The 20420-nt window shown below is 47.4% G+C and overlaps 1 protein-coding gene across 2 annotated transcripts in view; it reads left to right on the top strand.

Moving 5' to 3' along the window:
• The window catches only part of dync1h1 (dynein, cytoplasmic 1, heavy chain 1), a 41951-nt gene that overhangs the window by 11291 nt on the left and 10240 nt on the right, over positions 1 to 20420 (top strand). The window contains exons 22-57 of one of the 2 annotated variants that reach the window (XM_060052736.1): positions 477 to 623; positions 1004 to 1170; positions 1446 to 1619; positions 1975 to 2329; positions 2755 to 2949; positions 3382 to 3664; positions 3954 to 4054; positions 4377 to 4536; positions 4962 to 5202; positions 5458 to 5641; positions 6127 to 6339; positions 6752 to 6990; positions 7180 to 7336; positions 7617 to 7841; positions 8324 to 8554; positions 9302 to 9442; positions 9816 to 10049; positions 10349 to 10555; positions 10873 to 10994; positions 11229 to 11394; positions 11823 to 11986; positions 12219 to 12348; positions 12756 to 12889; positions 12989 to 13103; positions 13317 to 13478; positions 13961 to 14175; positions 14692 to 14896; positions 15345 to 15518; positions 15947 to 16066; positions 16253 to 16373; positions 17022 to 17217; positions 17739 to 17856; positions 18523 to 18738; positions 19307 to 19519; positions 19861 to 19988; positions 20117 to 20270. In XM_060052736.1, coding sequence (XP_059908719.1) covers positions 477 to 623; positions 1004 to 1170; positions 1446 to 1619; positions 1975 to 2329; positions 2755 to 2949; positions 3382 to 3664; positions 3954 to 4054; positions 4377 to 4536; positions 4962 to 5202; positions 5458 to 5641; positions 6127 to 6339; positions 6752 to 6990; positions 7180 to 7336; positions 7617 to 7841; positions 8324 to 8554; positions 9302 to 9442; positions 9816 to 10049; positions 10349 to 10555; positions 10873 to 10994; positions 11229 to 11394; positions 11823 to 11986; positions 12219 to 12348; positions 12756 to 12889; positions 12989 to 13103; positions 13317 to 13478; positions 13961 to 14175; positions 14692 to 14896; positions 15345 to 15518; positions 15947 to 16066; positions 16253 to 16373; positions 17022 to 17217; positions 17739 to 17856; positions 18523 to 18738; positions 19307 to 19519; positions 19861 to 19988; positions 20117 to 20270 — 6507 coding nt within the window. Of the gene's footprint in view, positions 1 to 476; positions 624 to 1003; positions 1171 to 1445; positions 1620 to 1974; positions 2330 to 2754; positions 2950 to 3381; positions 3665 to 3953; positions 4055 to 4376; positions 4537 to 4961; positions 5203 to 5457; positions 5642 to 6126; positions 6340 to 6751; positions 6991 to 7179; positions 7337 to 7616; positions 7842 to 8323; positions 8555 to 9301; positions 9443 to 9815; positions 10050 to 10348; positions 10556 to 10872; positions 10995 to 11228; positions 11395 to 11822; positions 11987 to 12218; positions 12349 to 12755; positions 12890 to 12988; positions 13104 to 13316; positions 13479 to 13960; positions 14176 to 14691; positions 14897 to 15344; positions 15519 to 15946; positions 16067 to 16252; positions 16374 to 16658; positions 16855 to 17021; positions 17218 to 17738; positions 17857 to 18522; positions 18739 to 19306; positions 19520 to 19860; positions 19989 to 20116; positions 20271 to 20420 lie in introns of both variants that reach the window. The other variant, XM_060052735.1, reaches the window with a different exon arrangement.

Raw genomic sequence — 20420 nt, 5'->3', positions numbered from 1 at the left:
CAACGTTAACTGCACCAGTGGGATTCTCTTAAAATTTGTGCAAGATTTGTGTCTAATTTATCTGTTTTATTATTTTTATCTGCGTGTTTTGATTATCTTGTTTCAATTGCGTCTATTTATGGTTGAATTGGCTGTCATTTATTTGATCCAGGTTCCAATTACACAATTAGGATCGTTTTTTTTATTTTTTCCATTTTCAGAACTTTTTTTGGGGAAAGGCATTTAGAAAGATCATAAAAATCAATTTCATCTGTTCCAAGCAATTGCGAGATTTCTGGCCAGGACGCAATTTGGCTGTCGAAACATGCAACCATTTATTTTATCTTGGGTATGCGCTTGCTGTGCATACTTTGCGGGCTGTTCGCACGCATAGTGGTCCGAGCAAGGCCACGCGGACATGGGCGGGGTCGATGGCTCCAACGTCACGCAGACCAAAGCCAATGCGACGTTACATTGCCCTGAATGTCTCCGTCCAGATCCGGGAGGTGTGGAACGCGTACGAGCTGGACCTGATCAACTACCAGAACAAGTGCCGCCTGATCCGAGGCTGGGACGACCTCTTCAACAGGGTCAAGGAGCACATCAACAGCGTCTCCGCCATGAAGCTGTCCCCGTACTACAAGGTAAGTGCAGCAGCCTTCATATTGTATGTATATAGAGGACGTTTTCATGCCGTCCATATATATCAGTAAAGTCATGTATACATTTATAATACAATGTCGCAAACATGAGAACAATTTTTCTTGGGTATATTGCTTATCAAGAAAATATTCCCCTTTTCAGATTTCAATCATAACGTTTAAATTAAACTGCCAAGGCATCCATATATATGTAATTACATTAATTTGTTATCGATCTTCCCAATTTGTCCTAAGCTATATCCCACATATCGGTCCTCACTCATAGCACTACCGTATTAAGCGAGCCCCCCCCCCCAGACGCAGTCGTACAATAGCCACATGGTCATTTCCACTTTCCTTCTTCCCCCCCCTCCACCTCCCAGGTGTTTGAGGAGGACGCGCTCAGCTGGGAGGACAAGCTGAACCGCATCATGGCTCTGTTTGACGTCTGGATCGACGTGCAGCGCCGCTGGGTCTACCTGGAGGGCATCTTCACCGGCAGCGCGGACATCAAACACCTGCTGCCGGTCGAGACCCAGAGGTTCCAGAAGTAAGTCAGAGATGGCAATACTTCGGCAAGGACAGTCTTTGTTTGACTGTGGAAAAAGTGGAAATGTCTACCTGTAGGCATCCTAGAGCGAGATGCCATCTTTGGAAAGAAGCAACCACTAAATGACTAAATATTAAATTGAAGGATTTGGTCAACATTTCCCTTCTGGGATTAATAAAGTCTTGTATCTGGTCTGGAGTAGGTATTGCACCACCAGCAAACCATGGCTAATATTCCCCCCCTCTGGTGTCTCTCTTTGTCTCTGTCCCTCCCAGCATCAGCACAGAGTTCCTGACCCTGATGAAGAAGGTGACCAAGTCTCCCCTGATCATGGACGTGCTGAACATCCAGGGGGTGCAGAGGTCCCTTGAGAGGCTCGCGGACCTCCTGGGCAAAATCCAGAAGGCCCTGGGAGAGTACCTGGAGAGAGAGCGCTCCTCCTTCCCCCGGTAAAGATGGTTTTTTAAAATAAGTCTAGAATTTTTGATTTGTTATTCCAATAAACTGCAATGCACACATGTAAGGATCCTTCATTATTGTGACAGGACAATAATGAATGAAATACTGAAATGAGGGTAGAATAAGAAATTGCTCATCACTCTCGACGACATTACAGGCATTCATTGTCATTATATTATTTATGGATGTATTTTGTTGTGTTGATGTTCCAATTTGGGATTATGTTGAGTCGGGCATGCTCCTCTGATGTATTTTATTGTGTGAAGGAGTATTCCAATAGTGAGAATCGTTTCTAGTTAGGCTCAAATGAAACGGACAGCATCTCACCCTGCTCTCTGCCACTAGGTTCTACTTTGTGGGAGACGAGGACCTGCTGGAGATCATCGGCAACAGCAAGAACGTGGCCAAGCTGCAGAAGCACTTCAAGAAGATGTTCGCGGGCGTCTCCAGCATCCTGCTGAACGAGGACAGCACAGAGGTGCTCGGCATCTGCTCCCGCGAGGGCGAGGAGATCAACTACAAGACGCCCGTCTCCATCACCAAGCACCCCAAGATCAACGAGTGGCTCACCCTGGTGGAGAAGGAGATGAGGGTGACCCTCGCCAAGCTGCTGGCCGAGTCGGTCACCGAGGTGACAGACTTTAACAAGGGCGACTCCGTGGACCTCACCCAGTACATCAACTGGATCGACCGCTACCAGGTGAGTCGGATGTGAGGGAGTGGGGTGCATTAGGAGAGTAGGCGAAGTAGGACTCCATGGATCTCTTTGAGATTCCTTTTGGATCTGACCCCGAAAACGAACGAGGTCTTATGCGAGATGCATATGGAACTCAAAGAAGAGTTCATAACCTCTCTGAGGGAATCCTCTGGTATAGTAAGAATAACAATCATATTCTGTAATTTAAATTGCTAATTGTATATAAAGATGCAGATAGTGATTCCATGGTGAAATAAATGGACCAATACATAGTCGATTGTAGAAAAAGGCATGAAGAAAAAACAAAGCAAACAAAAAGACTTAATAATATAAAAAAAAAAAAAAAAAGACCAAATGTGAAGAATACAAACGGTGCATAACCGATGTCATCCATTAACCTCCCTCGTCCCCCCGCGCTCCTCCCCCAGGCCCAGCTGGTGGTGCTCTCCACCCAGATCGCCTGGTCGGAGAACATCGAGTCGGCGCTGACCACGGTGGCGGCGGGCGGGGACATGTCCCCCATGTACGGCGTGCAGCAGTACGTGGAGGCCACCCTGAACGTCCTGGCTGACACCGTGCTGATGGAGCAGCCCCCGCTGCGCCGCAGGAAACTGGAGCACCTGGTGCGTGAATCTCTCTCTCTCTCACTCACTCTCGATCTCTAGGGTTAGGGCTCTCGCTCCCTCTCTCTCTCGTTCTCTACGGTTAGGACTCACTCACTCACTCACTCACTCACTCACTCACTCACTCACTCACTCACTCACACAGGGCTGGGATATGTGGTAAAATGTATTACCATAAGTGATTCTTAAAGTGCATGGTACTCGACCATGCAGGTATACCTTCCCCTTTACAAACAAGTTGTCCCTTTTTTTTCCCATATCCAGATCATTTTGAGGGTATAATGCATCTTCTCTAATGATTAATATATAGTCACGACTGTAGATAGCTAATTATGACCCAGGCCTTTTCAACTTTAGGTCTTCGCCATAGAAATGATGATGATGATGATGATGATGATTATTAACAATCTGACCATGTCCTCTCACCCTCAGATCACAGAGCTGGTGCACCAGCGCGACGTGACCCGGCGGCTGATCAAGAACAAGATCGACAACCCCAAGTCGTTCGAGTGGCTCAGCCAGATGCGCTTCTACTTCGACCCCAAGCAGACGGACGTGCTGCAGCAGCTGTCCATCCAGATGGCCAACGCCAAGTTCAACTACGGCTTCGAGTACCTGGGGGTCCAGGACAAGCTGGTGCAGACCCCGCTGACGGACCGCTGCTACCTCACCATGACCCAGGCCCTGGAGGCCCGCCTCGGAGGGTCCCCCTTCGGTAAGCCCGGATGGGGTTGGGGGGGAAAAGTTTGGGGGTTCACGTTAGGATTGGGGTACAATGCTTGGCTCACACACTGGCATATTGTAATGGAATTTGTGTGTGTGTGTGTGTGTGTGTGTGTGTGTGTGTGTGTGTGTGTGTGTGTGTGTTATAGCTTCATACTTTATGTATGTCTGGTTATAATGTAAATCCACTTATTTTTGCCTCGCAAATAATGATGACTCGTTAATTATTAATGAAATGAGTTTATTAACAGACAGTAAATTCACCCTCCCTCCCCTCTCAGGTCCGGCTGGAACAGGAAAGACGGAGTCTGTGAAGGCTCTGGGCCACCAGCTGGGACGCTTTGTCCTGGTGTTCAACTGCGACGAGACCTTCGACTTCCAGGTGCGCTGTTGGTTTATAGTCCCGCCGCAATGCATTACAGACCCTCTTTAATCCACGAAAATAGATTTATTTTTAAAGGCGTACGTATGGTGTGCATTTATATATGGACCGTTTAGTTTATGCATTTGCCCTTGCTTTACCGTTATTATTTTTGTTTGTTTTACTTGTTTGTATTCCAATCTCTATATTCCATTAATAAATTGAGTAATTAATAATAAAGCAATTAATAATTGCAAAATGTTCCTTTCTCGACCAACGAAGGAACCCAAAGCTAAAGTGGTGGCTCTAGCTAACGTGGTGTGTGTGGTTCTCTCCTCTGCAGGCCATGGGGCGTATCTTCGTGGGCCTGTGCCAGGTGGGCGCGTGGGGCTGCTTCGACGAGTTCAATCGTCTGGAGGAGAGGATGCTGTCGGCCGTGTCCCAGCAGGTCCAGTACATCCAGGTGGCTCTCAGGGAGCACAGCAACCCCAACAGGGACAGAAGTACGTCTACAGCTTGTCCTGCTTATGACATGATGATCTAGGCAGGAGGGCTTATGGGAAGATGCATGCTAGTTGCTTGTAGGAGGGTGTTTCTCTTTTTAAAGTAAAACCTCAGGTAAACAGTCTGAAGCGGATGTCTTAATGCGGTCAGCTCTGCACAAAGGCATCATCTCAGAGGTTAAACTTTACAGGGAACCAGACAAAATAAACCCTATAAGAACTGATTGATTTTTGCCTAATGTATCCATTCTGGGACTTTTTCTTGGCCTGAAATCTTTTGAAAGGCTATTCTCTACAATATTTATTTCGATGAATTTGCTGAAATGAAAGTGAAATTAACTGATCCATCTTTTTTTTTTTGTCATTTAAAATAATTAACTCAGCCGAGTTTCCCCAACTTACCTCTTGTATCTACATTTATTAAGGTGCACCAATCACCACTGAGCTGCTGAACAAGCAGGTGAAGGTGAGCCCCGACATGGCCATCTTCATCACCATGAACCCGGGCTACGCCGGCCGCTCCAACCTGCCCGACAACCTGAAGAAGCTGTTCCGCAGCTTGGCCATGACCAAGCCCGACCGGCAGCTCATCGCCCAGGTCATGCTCTACTCCCAGGGCTTCCGCACAGCAGAAACTCTGGCCAAGAAGATCGTGCCCTTCTTCAAGTACGTCTCGTCGTTGTTATTGATGTTTTTTGATTTTTTATCTTTATCTTCATTTTATTTCTTTATCAGGTTGGTCAGAATTTCGGTTTAATTTTCATCCTTTGACATCCATGGTAATGGTTATTTGGTAGAAATGGATGTTTAAATCTTAAAGAATAAGGGTTATAAGTTAGGATGAGTTCAAATGATTAATTTGGTACAATCCCAATGTGTCCTGGACTCCCACTGACTCTTCTGTTGTCTTCTGTTCTCCAGGCTGTGCGATGAGCAACTGTCGTCTCAGAGTCACTACGACTTCGGCCTGCGAGCCCTGAAGAGCGTGCTGATCAGCGCCGGTAACGTGAAGCGCGAGCGCATCCAGCGCATCAAGAAGGAGAAGCGGGAGCGTGGAGAGAATGTAGACGAGAACGAGATCGCAGAGAACCTACCTGAGCAGGAGGTAGGAACATTCATGGATTTAAAATTTTTTTCTGGCTTTTTATTAAGTTTCCACTTTAAAGTGGGAATGGAAAAACTACGTAATCCTGATGATGGACATTCTTTTTTCCATTTTTGTACAGTTGTATCATTCATCACATAGGATATCCTGTACTCTCCTTTTTAAGCTCAGAGGGAGAGAACCCATTATAAACTGATATGCATGACCACCATTGTTCTCAGTTCCCTTTCCCTTTCACATAATAAACCTGTAGAATCATACCGATTCATACCGGGTTCATCATATTTGTACAACTGGTCTACTGGTACTTTAAACTTGCGTTGCTACAAGATGGGTTAAAAAAGGTCCTCGTCAATCTCTTTTTAAATTCAGATCTTACCGTGAACATAATGAGTTTGTCCCGTTTTTAATGTGTTGCTGTAGCGGTAGCTACATTGCCTTTTAATGTCTCCATACGATCCGTCCCCATCACCTCCCCCCTCCAGATCCTGATCCAGAGTGTGTGTGAGACCATGGTGCCCAAGCTGGTGGCGGAGGACATCCCCCTGCTCTTCAGCCTGCTGTCGGACGTGTTCCCCGGGGTGCAGTACATGCGGGGGGAGATGACGGCCCTCAGGGAGGAGCTGAAGAAGGTGTGCCAGGAGATGTACCTCACCTACGGCGACGGAGACGACGTTGGCACCATGTGGGTGGAGAAGGTATGGATCTTGCTTTTCTCGCCATCTTCGAAAAAAGTAGTAAAACAATAAGGATAATTAAGAGAAGATAATGCATTTTATTGCTATTTATGCTTTCACATACAATGCATTTGTTGCGGCATGTTTATGCTATAAAGAAAATCCGAACAAGATGCAAAATACACTGTAAAAGATATTAAAAGTAAATGAGATGACTACTGCACAATATAAAGTCTTCAATATAGTGATATAATATGGTGAAGTAATGTAAATGGGGAATTTAAATGTTGACGGGGGGTGTTGATTCTGACTGACTACATAAGCTTTGTGTATGAATCTAAACATAATTGACCATAGGTGCTCAGGAAAGCTCAGGAAAAGCAGTACGTATGCATTGCCGGCTCTTCATCGACGCGTCCTTCGTCCTCCACAGGTGTTGCAGCTGTACCAGATCACCCAGATCAACCACGGCCTAATGATGGTGGGGCCCTCGGGCAGTGGTAAGACCATGGCCTGGAGGGTGCTGCTCAAGGCCCTGGAGAGGCTGGAGGGCATGGAGGGGGTCGCCCACATCATCGACCCCAAGGCCATCAGCAAGGACCACCTGTACGGCACCTTGGACCCCAACACCCGCGAGTGGACGGACGGCCTGTTCACGCACATCCTCAGAAAGTGAGCCACCTCCATCATCAACAGAAACATTTGTTATTGTAGCATCAATAACTCGCCGTGGTTATACTATATTTTAAAAGGCATGTATTGAGTTGAAGCACTTCAAACTATCGTCGTACTTTGAAGGATTGTCCTGGGTGCCTGACCCCACTCGTGACCCCCAAACCCCTACCGCCCCTCTCCCTTCAGGATCATTGACAACGTGCGCGGGGAGCTGCAGAAGCGCCAGTGGATCATCTTTGACGGCGACGTGGACCCCGAGTGGGTGGAGAACCTCAACTCCGTGCTGGACGACAACAAGCTGCTGACGCTGCCCAACGGAGAGCGCCTCAGTCTGCCCCCCAACGTAAGCTCAGGAGCACCGCAGATCATACACTGACCGTACCGTAGGGCTGTGCCACTAATCGAATTTTGATCGCGATTTCGGCGTCAAACGATCTACACAACTACATGTAGGTGTGAACTGATGACTGATTTGTCACATTTGTCCTGTTGGTAATGGGACAAGACCTGACTGCACCGTAGTCGGGCAATGCTGTATTGTACTGGAATCATTTGTCTAGCCTGATCTGGGACCACCTCCACACTGGGCACTACTGACCTCCTCCCTCCTTCTCTCCCCTCAGGTGCGCATCATGTTCGAGGTGCAGGACCTGAAGTACGCCACGCTGGCCACCGTGTCGCGCTGCGGCATGGTGTGGTTCAGCGAGGACGTGCTCAGCACCGACATGGTCTTCAACCACTTCCTGGCGCGCCTTCGCAGCATCCCATTGGACGAGGGCGAGGATGACTTGGGACGCATGAGGAAGGGCACAGAGGATGAGGAGGAGACGGCCTCGCCCATGCTGCAGGTTGGGATTGCATCACTCCTCATCGTGTTTCATAATGTAGTTACTCGTGGATCGAAAGATGGCATCCAACTCTTTAAGAAGTTTGCTAATCAGGTCAACTCATCCATCAAACATGCCATCAAACATCTGGTTGGACACTTCCACTTATGAGGTCACCAGTAGATTTAATCTGAAATGGCTTGGCTAATTTGCTAGGTCATTTATATATAAAAGAAAGAAAAGTGGTCCAAAAATACTCCCTTGAGGAACCCCACAGTCCTTGCCTTGTGGTTGAGACATTGTACCCCCAATGTCCACCAATGAAAACAAGGCGTATTATTATCATGATGCTCAAACGTCACGTAACCACCTTGACCAAAGTCTCCTTCACCAAACTCGGCTGAGTTTGGTGAAGGAGACTTTGAAAGGCTGATTCATGATCTGGGCCTTCCTGACTAATTCAACCCATTCTCCTCTGACTTCTGTGTCCCTCCGTCCACCAGATCCAAAGAGACGCAGCGACCGCCCTGCAGCCCTACTTCACCTCCACGGGGATGGTGATCAAGGCCCTGGAGCACGCCTCCAAGATGGAGCACATCATGGACTTCACGCGGCTGCGCTGCATGGGCTCCCTGTTCTCCATGCTGCACCAGGCCTGCCGCAACGTGGCCCTGTACAACAACAACCACCCCGACTTCCCCATGCCCAACGAGCAGCTGGAGAGATACATGCAGGTAAATTGGTTGGGCGCATTATGCTGGGTACACATTAGTCGATGAGCGATCTCGAATCGGTGAGGCCACAGGATAACCTACCAAAAAATTATCAGGAGAACCATCAACAACTCGGAGCTTAGTCAAAACGGGGAAATCGGGCACAAAATCAGGTTAATTATCCTCTAGTGCATTGGTTCTCAAAGTGCGGCCCGCGGAATCATTCCTGGCGGCCCGCAATGACATACATAATTATGTAAGTTATAAAAAAAAAAAAAAACTTTTTTTTTTTTTTTTTTAATCAATATTAATTTAAACAAATATAAATAAATTATAAAGAGAAAATTCGACTCTCTCTAGCTTTCAATTAAATCCTTTTACATTTTTTAGTTTCAATCCGTCTGTACATTACTTTGAAAGGGTGAACCTCAGTTTCATGATTTAGACCTCACTTGACCTCACTCCCAGAGGTCCACGGTGCGGGTGCAATGTTTTTTTTCACCATTGGGATGCTGACGGCGTTTCCTGCCAACATTTTTTTTCCTTTGGCGGCCCTCAGTCAAATTTTGGGTTCCTAAATTGGCCCTCAGTTGTCAAAACTTTGAGAACCCCTGCTCTAGTGTGTAGCTAGTATTAGGTGAACTGTTAGTGTAATTTTTACCACTTTTTTTCTATACAACTTTATTCCTTTTATTTGTATCTTCAATACCGATCCGACTTTACCATCCAGCTGATCTGTTGTCTTTGTTCTGCTCTTGCCCCCTACAGAGGTATCTGATCTACGCCGTGCTCTGGTCCTTCTCTGGCGACGGGCGTCTGAAGATCAGGGGCGAGCTGGGCGAGTACATCCGCCGCATCACCACCGTGCCCCTGCCCGCCGCCCCCAACGTGCCCATCATCGACTACGAGGTACACCCGTACGCATGAAACGCCCTGTAAATGTGGTCTTTGTGCCCCAAGTTATTGTGTACGTTCACATAATCTATTCCGTTGTGTGTAACCATATTGTGTAAAAAAATTATATTGTTTTTTAAAAGATTATCATTATCACTAAGAACATATAATGTATTGGTTTTCGTTAAAGATTAAGTCATTTCATGAAAATATTGAAAATGCGATCTTGGTACTGAATTGTCATAGGAACAAGGAAATCTAGTTAAAAGAGCATTATTTCTATCAAAAGTTATTTTGTGTACATTTTCCATTATGTGTGGAAAATGTACATCTGTGGAAAATAGTTTCCAAAGACCCAACGTCTCCCATCCTTCCGCCTCCTCTCTAGGTGTGCATCTCAGGGGAGTGGCAGTCCTGGCAGGGCAAGGTCCCCCAGATCGAGGTGGAGACCCACAAGGTGGCCTCCCCCGACGTGGTGGTGCCCACCCTGGACACGGTGCGCCACGAGGCCCTGCTCTACACCTGGCTGGCCGAGCACAAGCCCCTGGTGCTGTGCGGACCCCCCGGCTCCGGAAAGACCATGACCCTGTTCAGCGCCCTCCGCGCCCTGCCTGACATGGAGGTGAGAAGGGTTGGGGAAGGGGGGGAGGGCTGGTTCTAGGGTCCCAGGCCCTGGCTCACATGCTACACAAGAACAATACATGTGGTCATCTCTAGAGCAATTTAGTGATGGACCTTTTGGTTACTGTCTTCTATTGATTTGTCTGTCTTAATATCTTTTTCCATCTCCCTCTTTCCCCATTTGTGTTGCTTCATTCTCCCTCCATTTTCTCTCTTTTCCCTCTCTTTCCCCCCCTCGTCTCTTGTCCGTTCTCTCTCTGTCGCTTTCTCCCCCTTTCCCGCCCCGTTTGTCTCGCTCAGGTTGTGGGTCTGAACTTCTCCAGCGCCACCACCCCGGAGCTGCTGCTGAAGACCTTCGACCACTACTGCGAGTACCGGCGCACCCCCAACGGAGTGGTGCTCGCGCCCGTCCAGCTGGGCAAGTGGCTGGTGCTCTTCTGCGACGAGATCAATCTGCCCGACATGGACAAGTACGGCACCCAGAGGGTCATCTCCTTCCTCAGACAGGTGAGCACTGATGACCAGGCAGCAGCCACAGTCGCATATATTTCGTTTTGTAGACTCTTTTATCGGACAGCTGAGGCTTGAGGTGGAGCAGAAATCAAGTGCTGCAATACTATAAGGCCCAATCCCATTACTACCCCTTACCGTTTCCTCTTACCCCTCCCCCTTGTTTTGAAGGGGTAAGGGGTAGAAATGGGATTGGGCCTTAGTCTCTAAACCTTGTTTTTTAGCCGGACCGAGGGCCATAACAAGGAGGAGTTGGTGCATCTCAACATAGTAGCTAAACTATACTAAATAATAATTATTCCTTTTCTCCATAGATGGTGGAGCATGGAGGGTTCTATCGTACCTCTGACCAGACTTGGGTCAAACTGGAAAGAATCCAGTTTGTCGGAGCCTGCAACCCCCCCACGGACCCTGGCAGAAAGCCCCTCACACACAGGTACCAGTATCAAGACGTGTTACCATCACAGTACAAGAGCACATCAGTAGAGCTTGAAAAAGACGTGTCATTTTAGGAAATAAACTGCAGTTGCGGTTTATTTTCTTCCATCGTTTTTCTAAAAAACGATGGAAATTTAGATTCACCATCACTCTTGATGGACAATTCTACTGGGTGATGGGGACGTCTTCATGACTGGTGTCACCGTTAATGTCTTCCCCCTCTGCCCACCAGGTTCCTGCGCCACGTCCCCGTGGTGTACGTGGACTACCCAGGCCCCGCCTCCCTCACCCAGATCTACGGCACCTTCAACCGGGCCATGCTGCGCCTCATCCCGTCACTCCGTACCTTCGCCGAGCCCCTGACCGCCGCCATGGTGGAGTTCTACACCATGTCTCAGGTACGACCGGCTGGCCTTCAACAGTCTAAAACATAGTGGTGGAAGATTATGATTACAAATTTCCGATTTGAAAAATCTCTACTTGAATATTTTGAAGATTAAGGGAAAATCTCTTAAGTTCTCAGTGACAATGTGTTTTATTTAGAGAGAAATGCTGAATAAATGCATAATATTTTCAAACTAAAAATTATTATTTTAATATTCGTGATTTCAATATTGACCAAAATTATCTTGATTATGATAAAAAAAAAAAAAACATAATCGAGCAGCCCTTCTTATGACCCAATTGTACTTTAGTATATGCAATGTTTTTTTATTTGTCATTTCGTAAAGTAAGAAGTAAATACTTTTCCCAGCCCTCTACCAGTGGAGCTAGAGTAGACAGTGACGGTTGAAAAGGACTCGATGCGTTTCATTTCTTTCCGTAGGAGCGCTTCACCCAGGACACCCAGCCTCACTACATCTACTCCCCCCGAGAGATGACCCGCTGGGTGAGGGGCATCTTCGAGGCCTTGAGGCCCCTGGAGACCCTCCCTGTGGAGGGCCTGATCCGCATCTGGGCCCACGAGGCCCTGCGCCTCTTCCAGGACCGGTGAGGAGGGAGCGTGGGGGAACTGTGGTTACTAGTCTAATCCCATGAGACACTCGGATGCTTAAGCAGCAAGAAACGTTACCGATAAGAACCCTGATAAAATAAAAATTATATTTACCTGGTCAACTGAAAAAGACCAATCCCTTGTAAAAACATGTAAAAATGACTTGATATTGACAGAACTATATCAGATGTTCCATGGTTGTTCCATTTAACACGTTGTGTCTCCTAGACTGGTGGAGGATGAGGAGAGGCGATGGACCGACGAGAACATCGACATGGTGGCGCTCAAGCACTTCCCCAACATCGACAAGGAGAAGGCCCTCAACCGACCCATCCTCTACAGCAACTGGCTCTCCAAGGTACACCCCTTAACAAACCTTTCACTGTCTGGATAACTACTGTAGTGTGGAACTGTATTGTTATTACTCTAACTCTTTCACTCTAATTATAATCACTCTTATTATGATGACTCTATAATAGGTCTATTATAATTAGGGTCAAGATCAATGATGCAAAATATATGCATCATTGATGCACTGGCTTACCTGTTGAGCTTAATTTTTTCCTGCGTCCTTTTAACCATTTCATAGTATCATTAAATCACCCAAGACCCTACGTCTAGAGCAGCACTTTATGGGTCTCATGATTATTTTGTTATGGTAGTGTTGAATCCTAACTATTAGTATAAAGTGAGGTTGTGTTGCGCTACAGTAATGAAAGTCCCAGTATTGTCTGCGTCCTGACCCGCGTCCCTCCCCCCCTGTAGGACTACATCCCCGTGGAGCAGGAGGAGCTCCGGGACTACGTGAAGGCCCGTCTCAAGGTCTTCTACGAGGAGGAGCTGGACGTGCCCTTGGTGCTGTTCAACGAGGTGCTGGACCACGTCCTCCGTATCGACCGGTACGTCTCATCCCAGCTCGGCCGCGCTTTACAATACGCTTCTTAAAGTCCTCTCTGCTTGGGAGTTGACTGTCCTTTTTTCGTCCTGGACCTTTCCAGAATCTTCCGCCAGCCACAGGGTCATCTCCTGCTGATCGGTGTGAGTGGAGCAGGAAAGACCACCCTGTCCCGGTTTGTAGCCTGGATGAATGGCCTGAGCGTCTACCAGATCAAGGTTTGTACTGCACAATATATCAATTATTAAGAATCAAACCTTTTAGACGTTGTGATTAACCTTCTGCAATGCTACATGTTTTCTTTTACCGCTAACATTAAATGGGATTCCTTCCTAATTTAGCGCATTATGAATGGCCTTTATGTCTGAAGCTCTGTTAATTAACGTGCGGTGTGTGTGTGTGTGTGTGTGTGTGTGTGTGTGTGTGTGTAGGTGCACAGGAAGTACACGGGCGAGGACTTTGACGAGGACCTGCGCACGGTGCTGCGGCGCTCGGGCTGCAAGAACGAGAAGATCGCCTTCATCATGGACGAGTCCAACGTGCTGGACTCCGGCTTCCTGGAGAGGATGAACACCCTTCTGGCCAACGGAGAGGTGACATGATGGCTCTTGCACTCGTATTCTCCCATACTTACCCTGTGCTCACGGAGAGCGTGAAAGGCCTTAAGGGCTGTATTGAAGTGCTCTTGTAAAATGTTTGAATAGAAGTTTGCCTGATGCTTGGTGTAGAATAATTTAGTGTTCTGTGGCTAGTGACGTAGATATTAAAGACTTGAAGGATTGCGTTATCCTAATCATAAATAATGAAGTTACAGAATTTTCTGATATCGATCCTAGCATTGGCTATTGCTACTTTTGCAAAGCAACAATTAGCCTTAAAATGGCATTATCCACAACAAAAACATGTCAGATATTGTCTATTTATTCCTCTTAACTTATCCTCTTCATTCTTCTACTTCTTTAAAAATAAATTAAAAGTGCTATTTCAAACTAAATGCCCTCTGACCCCCACCCTCCCTCACACACCCATTCCCTGGTCCATAACCCCGGTGTTCCCTGGTCCCTGTGTCCCCCAGGTCCCCGGGCTGTTCGAGGGCGACGAGTACGCCACGCTGATGACCCAGTGCAAGGAGGGCGCCCAGAAGGAGGGCCACATGCTGGACACCCACGAGGAGCTGTACAAGTGGTTCACCAGCCAGGTGATCAGGAACCTGCACGTGGTGTTCACCATGAACCCCTCCTCAGAGGGGCTCAAGGACCGGGCCGCCACCTCCCCCGCCCTCTTCAACAGGTACACACCCGGCTACACACCCCGCTACACACCCCAGCTACACACCCCAGCTACACTCCTAAATGACTATAGATCAGATTCTGATTCAACTTTATTGTCATTGTGCAGACTAAAAGTACAGTGACAATGAAATGTAGTCTGAGATCTAAATAGAGGTGCAAAAGAGCAATTAAGGTGCAGTTTGAATATTAATTGTGCTATAGTGCAATACAGTAGCAAAAGTAAAGTGACCTACTGAGGTATGAGCAGCATAAAATGTATATAACGGTTAAACTAGCCTCCACTTCCGAATGTAGATATATTTACGGCCTTTTTGTGCCCTCATGGAAAGGACGTAAAGAGAGTCGAGGGAGAGGGAAGGATGTGTAGCCAAGGATAACAAGTAGAAAGTGGACCTGGGTCACTAAAAAAACATAACCTACAAGGTTGGAGGTTGGAGTTTAGGAAGCACAGGTTGTTATAGACATATCGTGGTTAATGGTTCCCGCACTCACTGTCCGTTCCTCTTGTTTTTAGATGCGTGCTGAACTGGTTTGGAGACTGGTCCACCGAGGCCCTGTACCAGGTGGGCAAGGAGTTCACCAGCAAGATGGACCTGGAGAAGCCCACCTGGAAGGTGCCGGACTACATGCCCATCATCTACGACAAGATGCCCCAGCCACCCTCTCACCGCGAAGCCATCGTCAACGGCTGTGTGTTCGTGCACACGACCCTTCACCAGGTAGGCTCTGTCAACACGCAAGAAGAGATACCAGAGTAATTGCTTTCCGTTTGCTGTTAAAACAAACATAAAACAACACTGTTGCCTACTAAATGGACTGCATTTATAAAGTGCTTTTTTGTAACCAGTGGCCACCCAAAGCGCTTTACAATATTTCCTGACATTCAACCATTCGTGCACACATTGATACACCACTGGGAGCAGTTAGTGTTGGGTGCCTTGCTCAGGGACACGCCGACACTCAAAAAGGAGCCGGGGATCGAATTAGCAACCTTGCGGTTACCAGTCAACCCGCTCTTCTTCCTGAGCTGCTGTCGCCCCTGCCTACTATCTAGATTTGGGAACAGACTTTTGCCATCGAGACGCACACATTCCAAACTGCAATCCTATTGTTTTGTTCTACAAAGCATTTTGAGTCATTCCATAACGTGTCATTTCCTTTACTAAGGCTAATAACCGCCTGGCGAAGCGCGGCGGGCGCACCATGGCCATCACGCCGCGCCACTACCTGGACTTCATCAACCACTACGCCAACCTGTTCAACGAGAAGCGCAGCGAGCTGGAGGAGCAGCAGATGCACCTCAACGTCGGCCTCCGCAAGATCAAGGAGACTGTGGACCAGGTAAAGTTCTCCCCTCTCCCACCCCTTCCTTAATGAACCACCAGTACTATATACTGTGGAATTGGACAGAAAATAATAAAGAATAATACATTTTATTTGATTATTATTATTAAAAGTGCCTTTCAAGGTACCCAAGGACACTGTACAAATAAAGTGCATATACTCAATAAAAGTACATACATAGTCAATAGCAGCCACACACGTGTTCAGATAACACTGACAATATGGACATAGTACACCCAGACAGGGACAAAAAAGAGAACAAGTGTACAGGTCAGACATAAATTCAGAGGGAAAACACACAAAGGTATATTTGGCATAAAGTGCACATAGACAATAAATCGACGTCGGCCTTCCCGACTTCCTGCAGCAAGGATCTTGGAGTTACCTTTTTGTGTCTCACAATGATTCCCGTCTCCCCCCCAAAGGTGGAGGAGCTCCGTCGGGACCTGAGGATCAAGAGCCAGGAGCTGGAGGTGAAGAACGCCGCTGCCAACGACAAGCTCAAGAAGATGGTCAAAGACCAGCAGGAGGCTGAAAAGAAGAAGGTAAGCCGCCCTTTGAAGGAGCATTGGTTTTAACATAAAGAGAATGACTGGGTTTGTGCTTTGCCTACCTTGCTTTTTGTTGCATAATTCTTTGACTGATTTATATCTATACTTTATACCGCTAAATCATGCCCACCTAGCCTAGCATCTCATTGTAATTGTGCCTCGCTGCTGTGGTGATTCCAGGTGATGAGTCAGGAGATCCAGGAGTCGGTGTACAAGCAGCAGGAGGTGATCAAAGACAAGCAGCTGAGCGTCACAGAGGATCTGGACCAAGTGGAGCCTGCCGTTATTGAGGCTCAAAATGGTATGCTTTATTATGGTTCTTACTTTTCACTGAAGTTCTTTTGAACCAGATAGATGGATAGATATTGTATAGAGCTTCAATACAGTCGAATAATCCTTTCTTTATGCAACATATATAACTATACTAATGAGTTAAGGGTATTTTGATCAAAGGCTAACTTTCCACCAGCCCAAAGATTTCCCTTCAGTGCCCTTTTCCCCCTCGTCTTGCACCCTCACTCACCTCCTTTTCTCACCACCCTCCGCCTCCTCCTTCCTCCCCCCCTTTAACTTAAACCCGTGTCAGCCGTTAAGTCCATTAAGAAGCAGCACCTGGTGGAGGTGCGCTCCATGGCCAACCCCCCCGCCGCCGTCAAGGTGGCCCTGGAGTCCATCTGCCTGCTGCTGGGGGAGAGCACCACGGACTGGAAGCAGATCCGCTCCATCATCATGAGGGAGAACTTTATCCCCACCATCGTCAACTTCAATGCCGACGAGATCAGGTAGACGTCGCCGGCGTCCAAAGCGTTTGACTAAAAGACTGTTGTTCTCTCTCTTCCCCCTCTCTCCTTCTCTTTCTCTCTGCCATGTATCTACCTATCTGTCCCTCCTCATCCTCCATCCATCCATCCATCCACCCCCGCGTTGCCCCCCCCCCCCCGCGGCCCAGTGGTGAGCTCGATAAAGAGGCAGCACCTGGTAGAAGTGCGGGCTATGACCAACCCGCCCGCCGCGGTCAAGCTGGCGCTGGAGTCTATCTGCCTGCTGCTGGGCGAGGAGACCAGTGACTGGAAAAAGATCAGACAAGTTATAATCAGGGACAATTTCATCAGCAGCATAGTCAACTTCTCCTCCGAGGCGATGAGGTACCGACGTCGACGGAAAGGAAGAGAAATGACGGCTTCGCCGAGTTTACGCGGATACTGATCATCCTGTGAATCATTACCAGACGAGTTGATTATTGGTGTGATTTTTCTTAGTTTTGTTAAAAATAAAAAACATATATTCCGCTTCATTGTGAAAGAAAAGATGTAATCTTGTCGAAATGAATCAAAAATAATGCTGATCATAACTTATGAACTTTGATTAACATTTTCCTGGAATTAACTAAATGGATCGAGACCCTAACCTGACAAATGGACAGTTGACTCGGAAGTCCAATTAGAAATCACATCTAAACCTCCATCAAACAACTTTTTCATTTAATATTTCGGGCCCACCAGCCTACAGTCTCCATCTTCTTCACATTTCTCCACTCTTTCTCCCTCCCCCTGTGATCTTTCACTCCACGTCAAATTATTCAAATGGTGCACAAATAATTCTCTCTAGGTTCTTGATTTTCCCCTTAAGATCTAAAACGACTGTATAAAATGTCCCCCGGTTCTAGTGACTCCATCCGTGAGAAGATGAAGAAGAACTACATGTCGAACCCCAGCTACAACTATGAGCAGGTCAACCGGGCCTCTCTGGCCTGTGGGCCCATGGTGAAGTGGGCCATCGCTCAGGTAGGGAACCCCCTCAAGAGCACCACTGGTCAGTCACACCAATAAATTAGGAACAGCATTTGGAACAGAGGTTCCCATACAATCATATTTTGATCATGATATGCATCCTGTATCCAGATTTGAACAATCATCTCACAGTGGCTTGAATACAAATAATTTAAAAAAAAAAAAAATGTTTTTTTCTATAACCTGTTTCCGAGCTTATTATTATGACCGTATTTCAAAAGGATTGTAAGAATGTAGTACCAAGGATATGCACAGCCATGCTGAGCAAATATTATTTTGTTCAATTGTGAACATTATGTATCTTTATCTTCATTTTTCTTTCAAAGAAATGCAATGATCTGGGCTTGGGGATTAGTCAAGTTGAAAGGGCTTTGTCTCAAGTCAAGTCTTTATTATGGCCAAACGACACAAGTCGTCAGGAATTCATTCAGGTGATCTGGCTCAGAAAGGACAGTACAAGACCCCACAGAACAAGGGAGACAACAAGCCTGGACTGGACATACACGAAAGACATCACGTTAAAAATACACATGCGTCGTTGCCCGTGTGAAAATACAATAAATAAATAAGTAGCCGAGACAAAGTGCTAATGGTTATCACCCAGTTCAAAGCCTAGTCTCCTAGTCCTAGCCTCACCCAGCCCTGCCTCCCTCTCCCCAGCTGAACTACGCTGACATGCTGAAGCGCGTGGAGCCCCTGCGCAACGAGCTGCAGAAGCTGGAGGACTACGCCACGGACAACAAGTCCAAGGCGGAGGAGGTGGAGCAGATGATCCGCGACCTGGAGGCCAGCATCGCCCGCTACAAGGAGGAGTACGCCGTCCTCATCTCCGAGGCCCAGGCCATCAAGGCCGACCTGGCCAACGTGGAGGCCAAGGTATCTGTCGCAAGCACTGCATCCCAGACCACCGCCATTTTAGCCCATTAGCATCTAAATGGGGTCTAAATGGGATTGTCCAAGCAATCTAATGTATATGGGAATGCTGGCATTTTATGGAGGAGACACTGGCTTGTTGTAGTACACAAGTTCAAGTTAACTTTTTGCCTGGTAAAAGCTTAATAGCAACCCATAGGCTCATACTGAAATTAGTTGGTGAAACAACTAAGGGCTAAAAAAATATTTTGTTCGGTTCCGGTTTCCGACCTTTCAATTTATGTGCGACCCAAATTATGAGCTGCTGTAAAAAAAAAGAAAGAAAAAAGTCCTACCTATCATTCGCTGCCGCTGGAAAAAATAAAATAAAAAAATAAAACATTCCCTACCTACCCATGACCTCAACTGACAACCAACAGGAACCAAACTTCATTTATTTTTTTTTGGCCTAATTGCTTACGACTTGCTTATATGGTGAAACATTGCGAGTAGTCAATGTGCTGTGGCCCATGCACACACAGCCATCGCTCTTGTATTCACCCTCTGTTCTTCTTGTGTCTGCGTTCCCCAGGTGAACCGCAGCCACGCCCTGCTCAAGAGCCTCTCGGCAGAGCGCGACCGCTGGGAGCAGACCAGCGAGACCTTCAAGAACCAGATGTCCACCATCGCCGGGGACTGTCTGCTCTCTGCCGCCTTCATCGCCTACGCCGGGTACTTTGAGCAGCAGATGAGGCAGAACCTGTTCACCACCTGGTCGCACCACCTGCAGCAGGCCAACATCCAGGTAACCAAGTCCCCAAGGATACTGGGTTCGATCCCAGATGTCCTCAGCCCTAACTGTGGGCAGAAGCCCTAACCTTCTACCTGCTCCTTGGCAACACGTATCTATTCAATTCAAGGTTATTTGTAGAGCCCTTAATCACCATTACAGTCTAAGGGCTTAACAGGCCAAATATTTCTCACACACCCCTGACCCAAGCCCCCCAAAGGACAAGAAAAATGTCATTACTCAGCGAGGAAGAAATCTTGAGGAGGAACACAGAGTGAGGGCTCCCTCCTTCCATATAAATAAGCTTTGGATAAAAGTGTTTTTAATCTCTTTTATCTTCATTTGCCCCCCGTTAGTTCCGTACCGACATCGCCAGGACGGAGTATCTGTCCAATGCGGACGAGAGGCTGCGCTGGCAGGCCAGCTCCCTGCCCGCAGACGACCTGTGCACGGAGAACGCCATCATGCTGAAGAGGTTCAACAGGTCAGTGAGGGGGGGGAATATCCCGAGGGTAGTGAGGGAAAAACCTTCTATCAAACAACCCCCCAAAAGGTAGCATGACCTTGGTTGTGTGGGACCGTGCTTTCATCTTGTTGTGTTTTCCCACTCAGGTACCCACTCATCATCGATCCCTCGGGCCAGGCCACAGAGTTCATCATGAACGAGTACAAGGAGCGCAAGATCACCAGGACCAGCTTCCTGGACGACGCCTTCAGGAAGAACCTGGAGAGCGCCTTGCGCTTCGGAAACCCTCTGCTAGTGCAGGTAATGGCCCGACTGGCTTGTGTTCTCCCATCTCGTTACTAGAGATGCTCCGATCATGATCGGCAGATATTTGCTAAAAATTGCTTGATAGGAGAACCCCAAAAGCGCAGATCACAAAAGCCGATCACAAAAGCCGATCACGTGACGTAA

This window comes from Gadus macrocephalus, chromosome 5 (genome assembly GCF_031168955.1).
Source record: "Gadus macrocephalus chromosome 5, ASM3116895v1".
NCBI classification, from domain to species: domain Eukaryota; kingdom Metazoa; phylum Chordata; class Actinopteri; order Gadiformes; family Gadidae; genus Gadus; species Gadus macrocephalus.
Note: the sequence above shows the minus strand (reverse complement) of the source record. Positions and strands in the feature narration are given on the sequence as shown.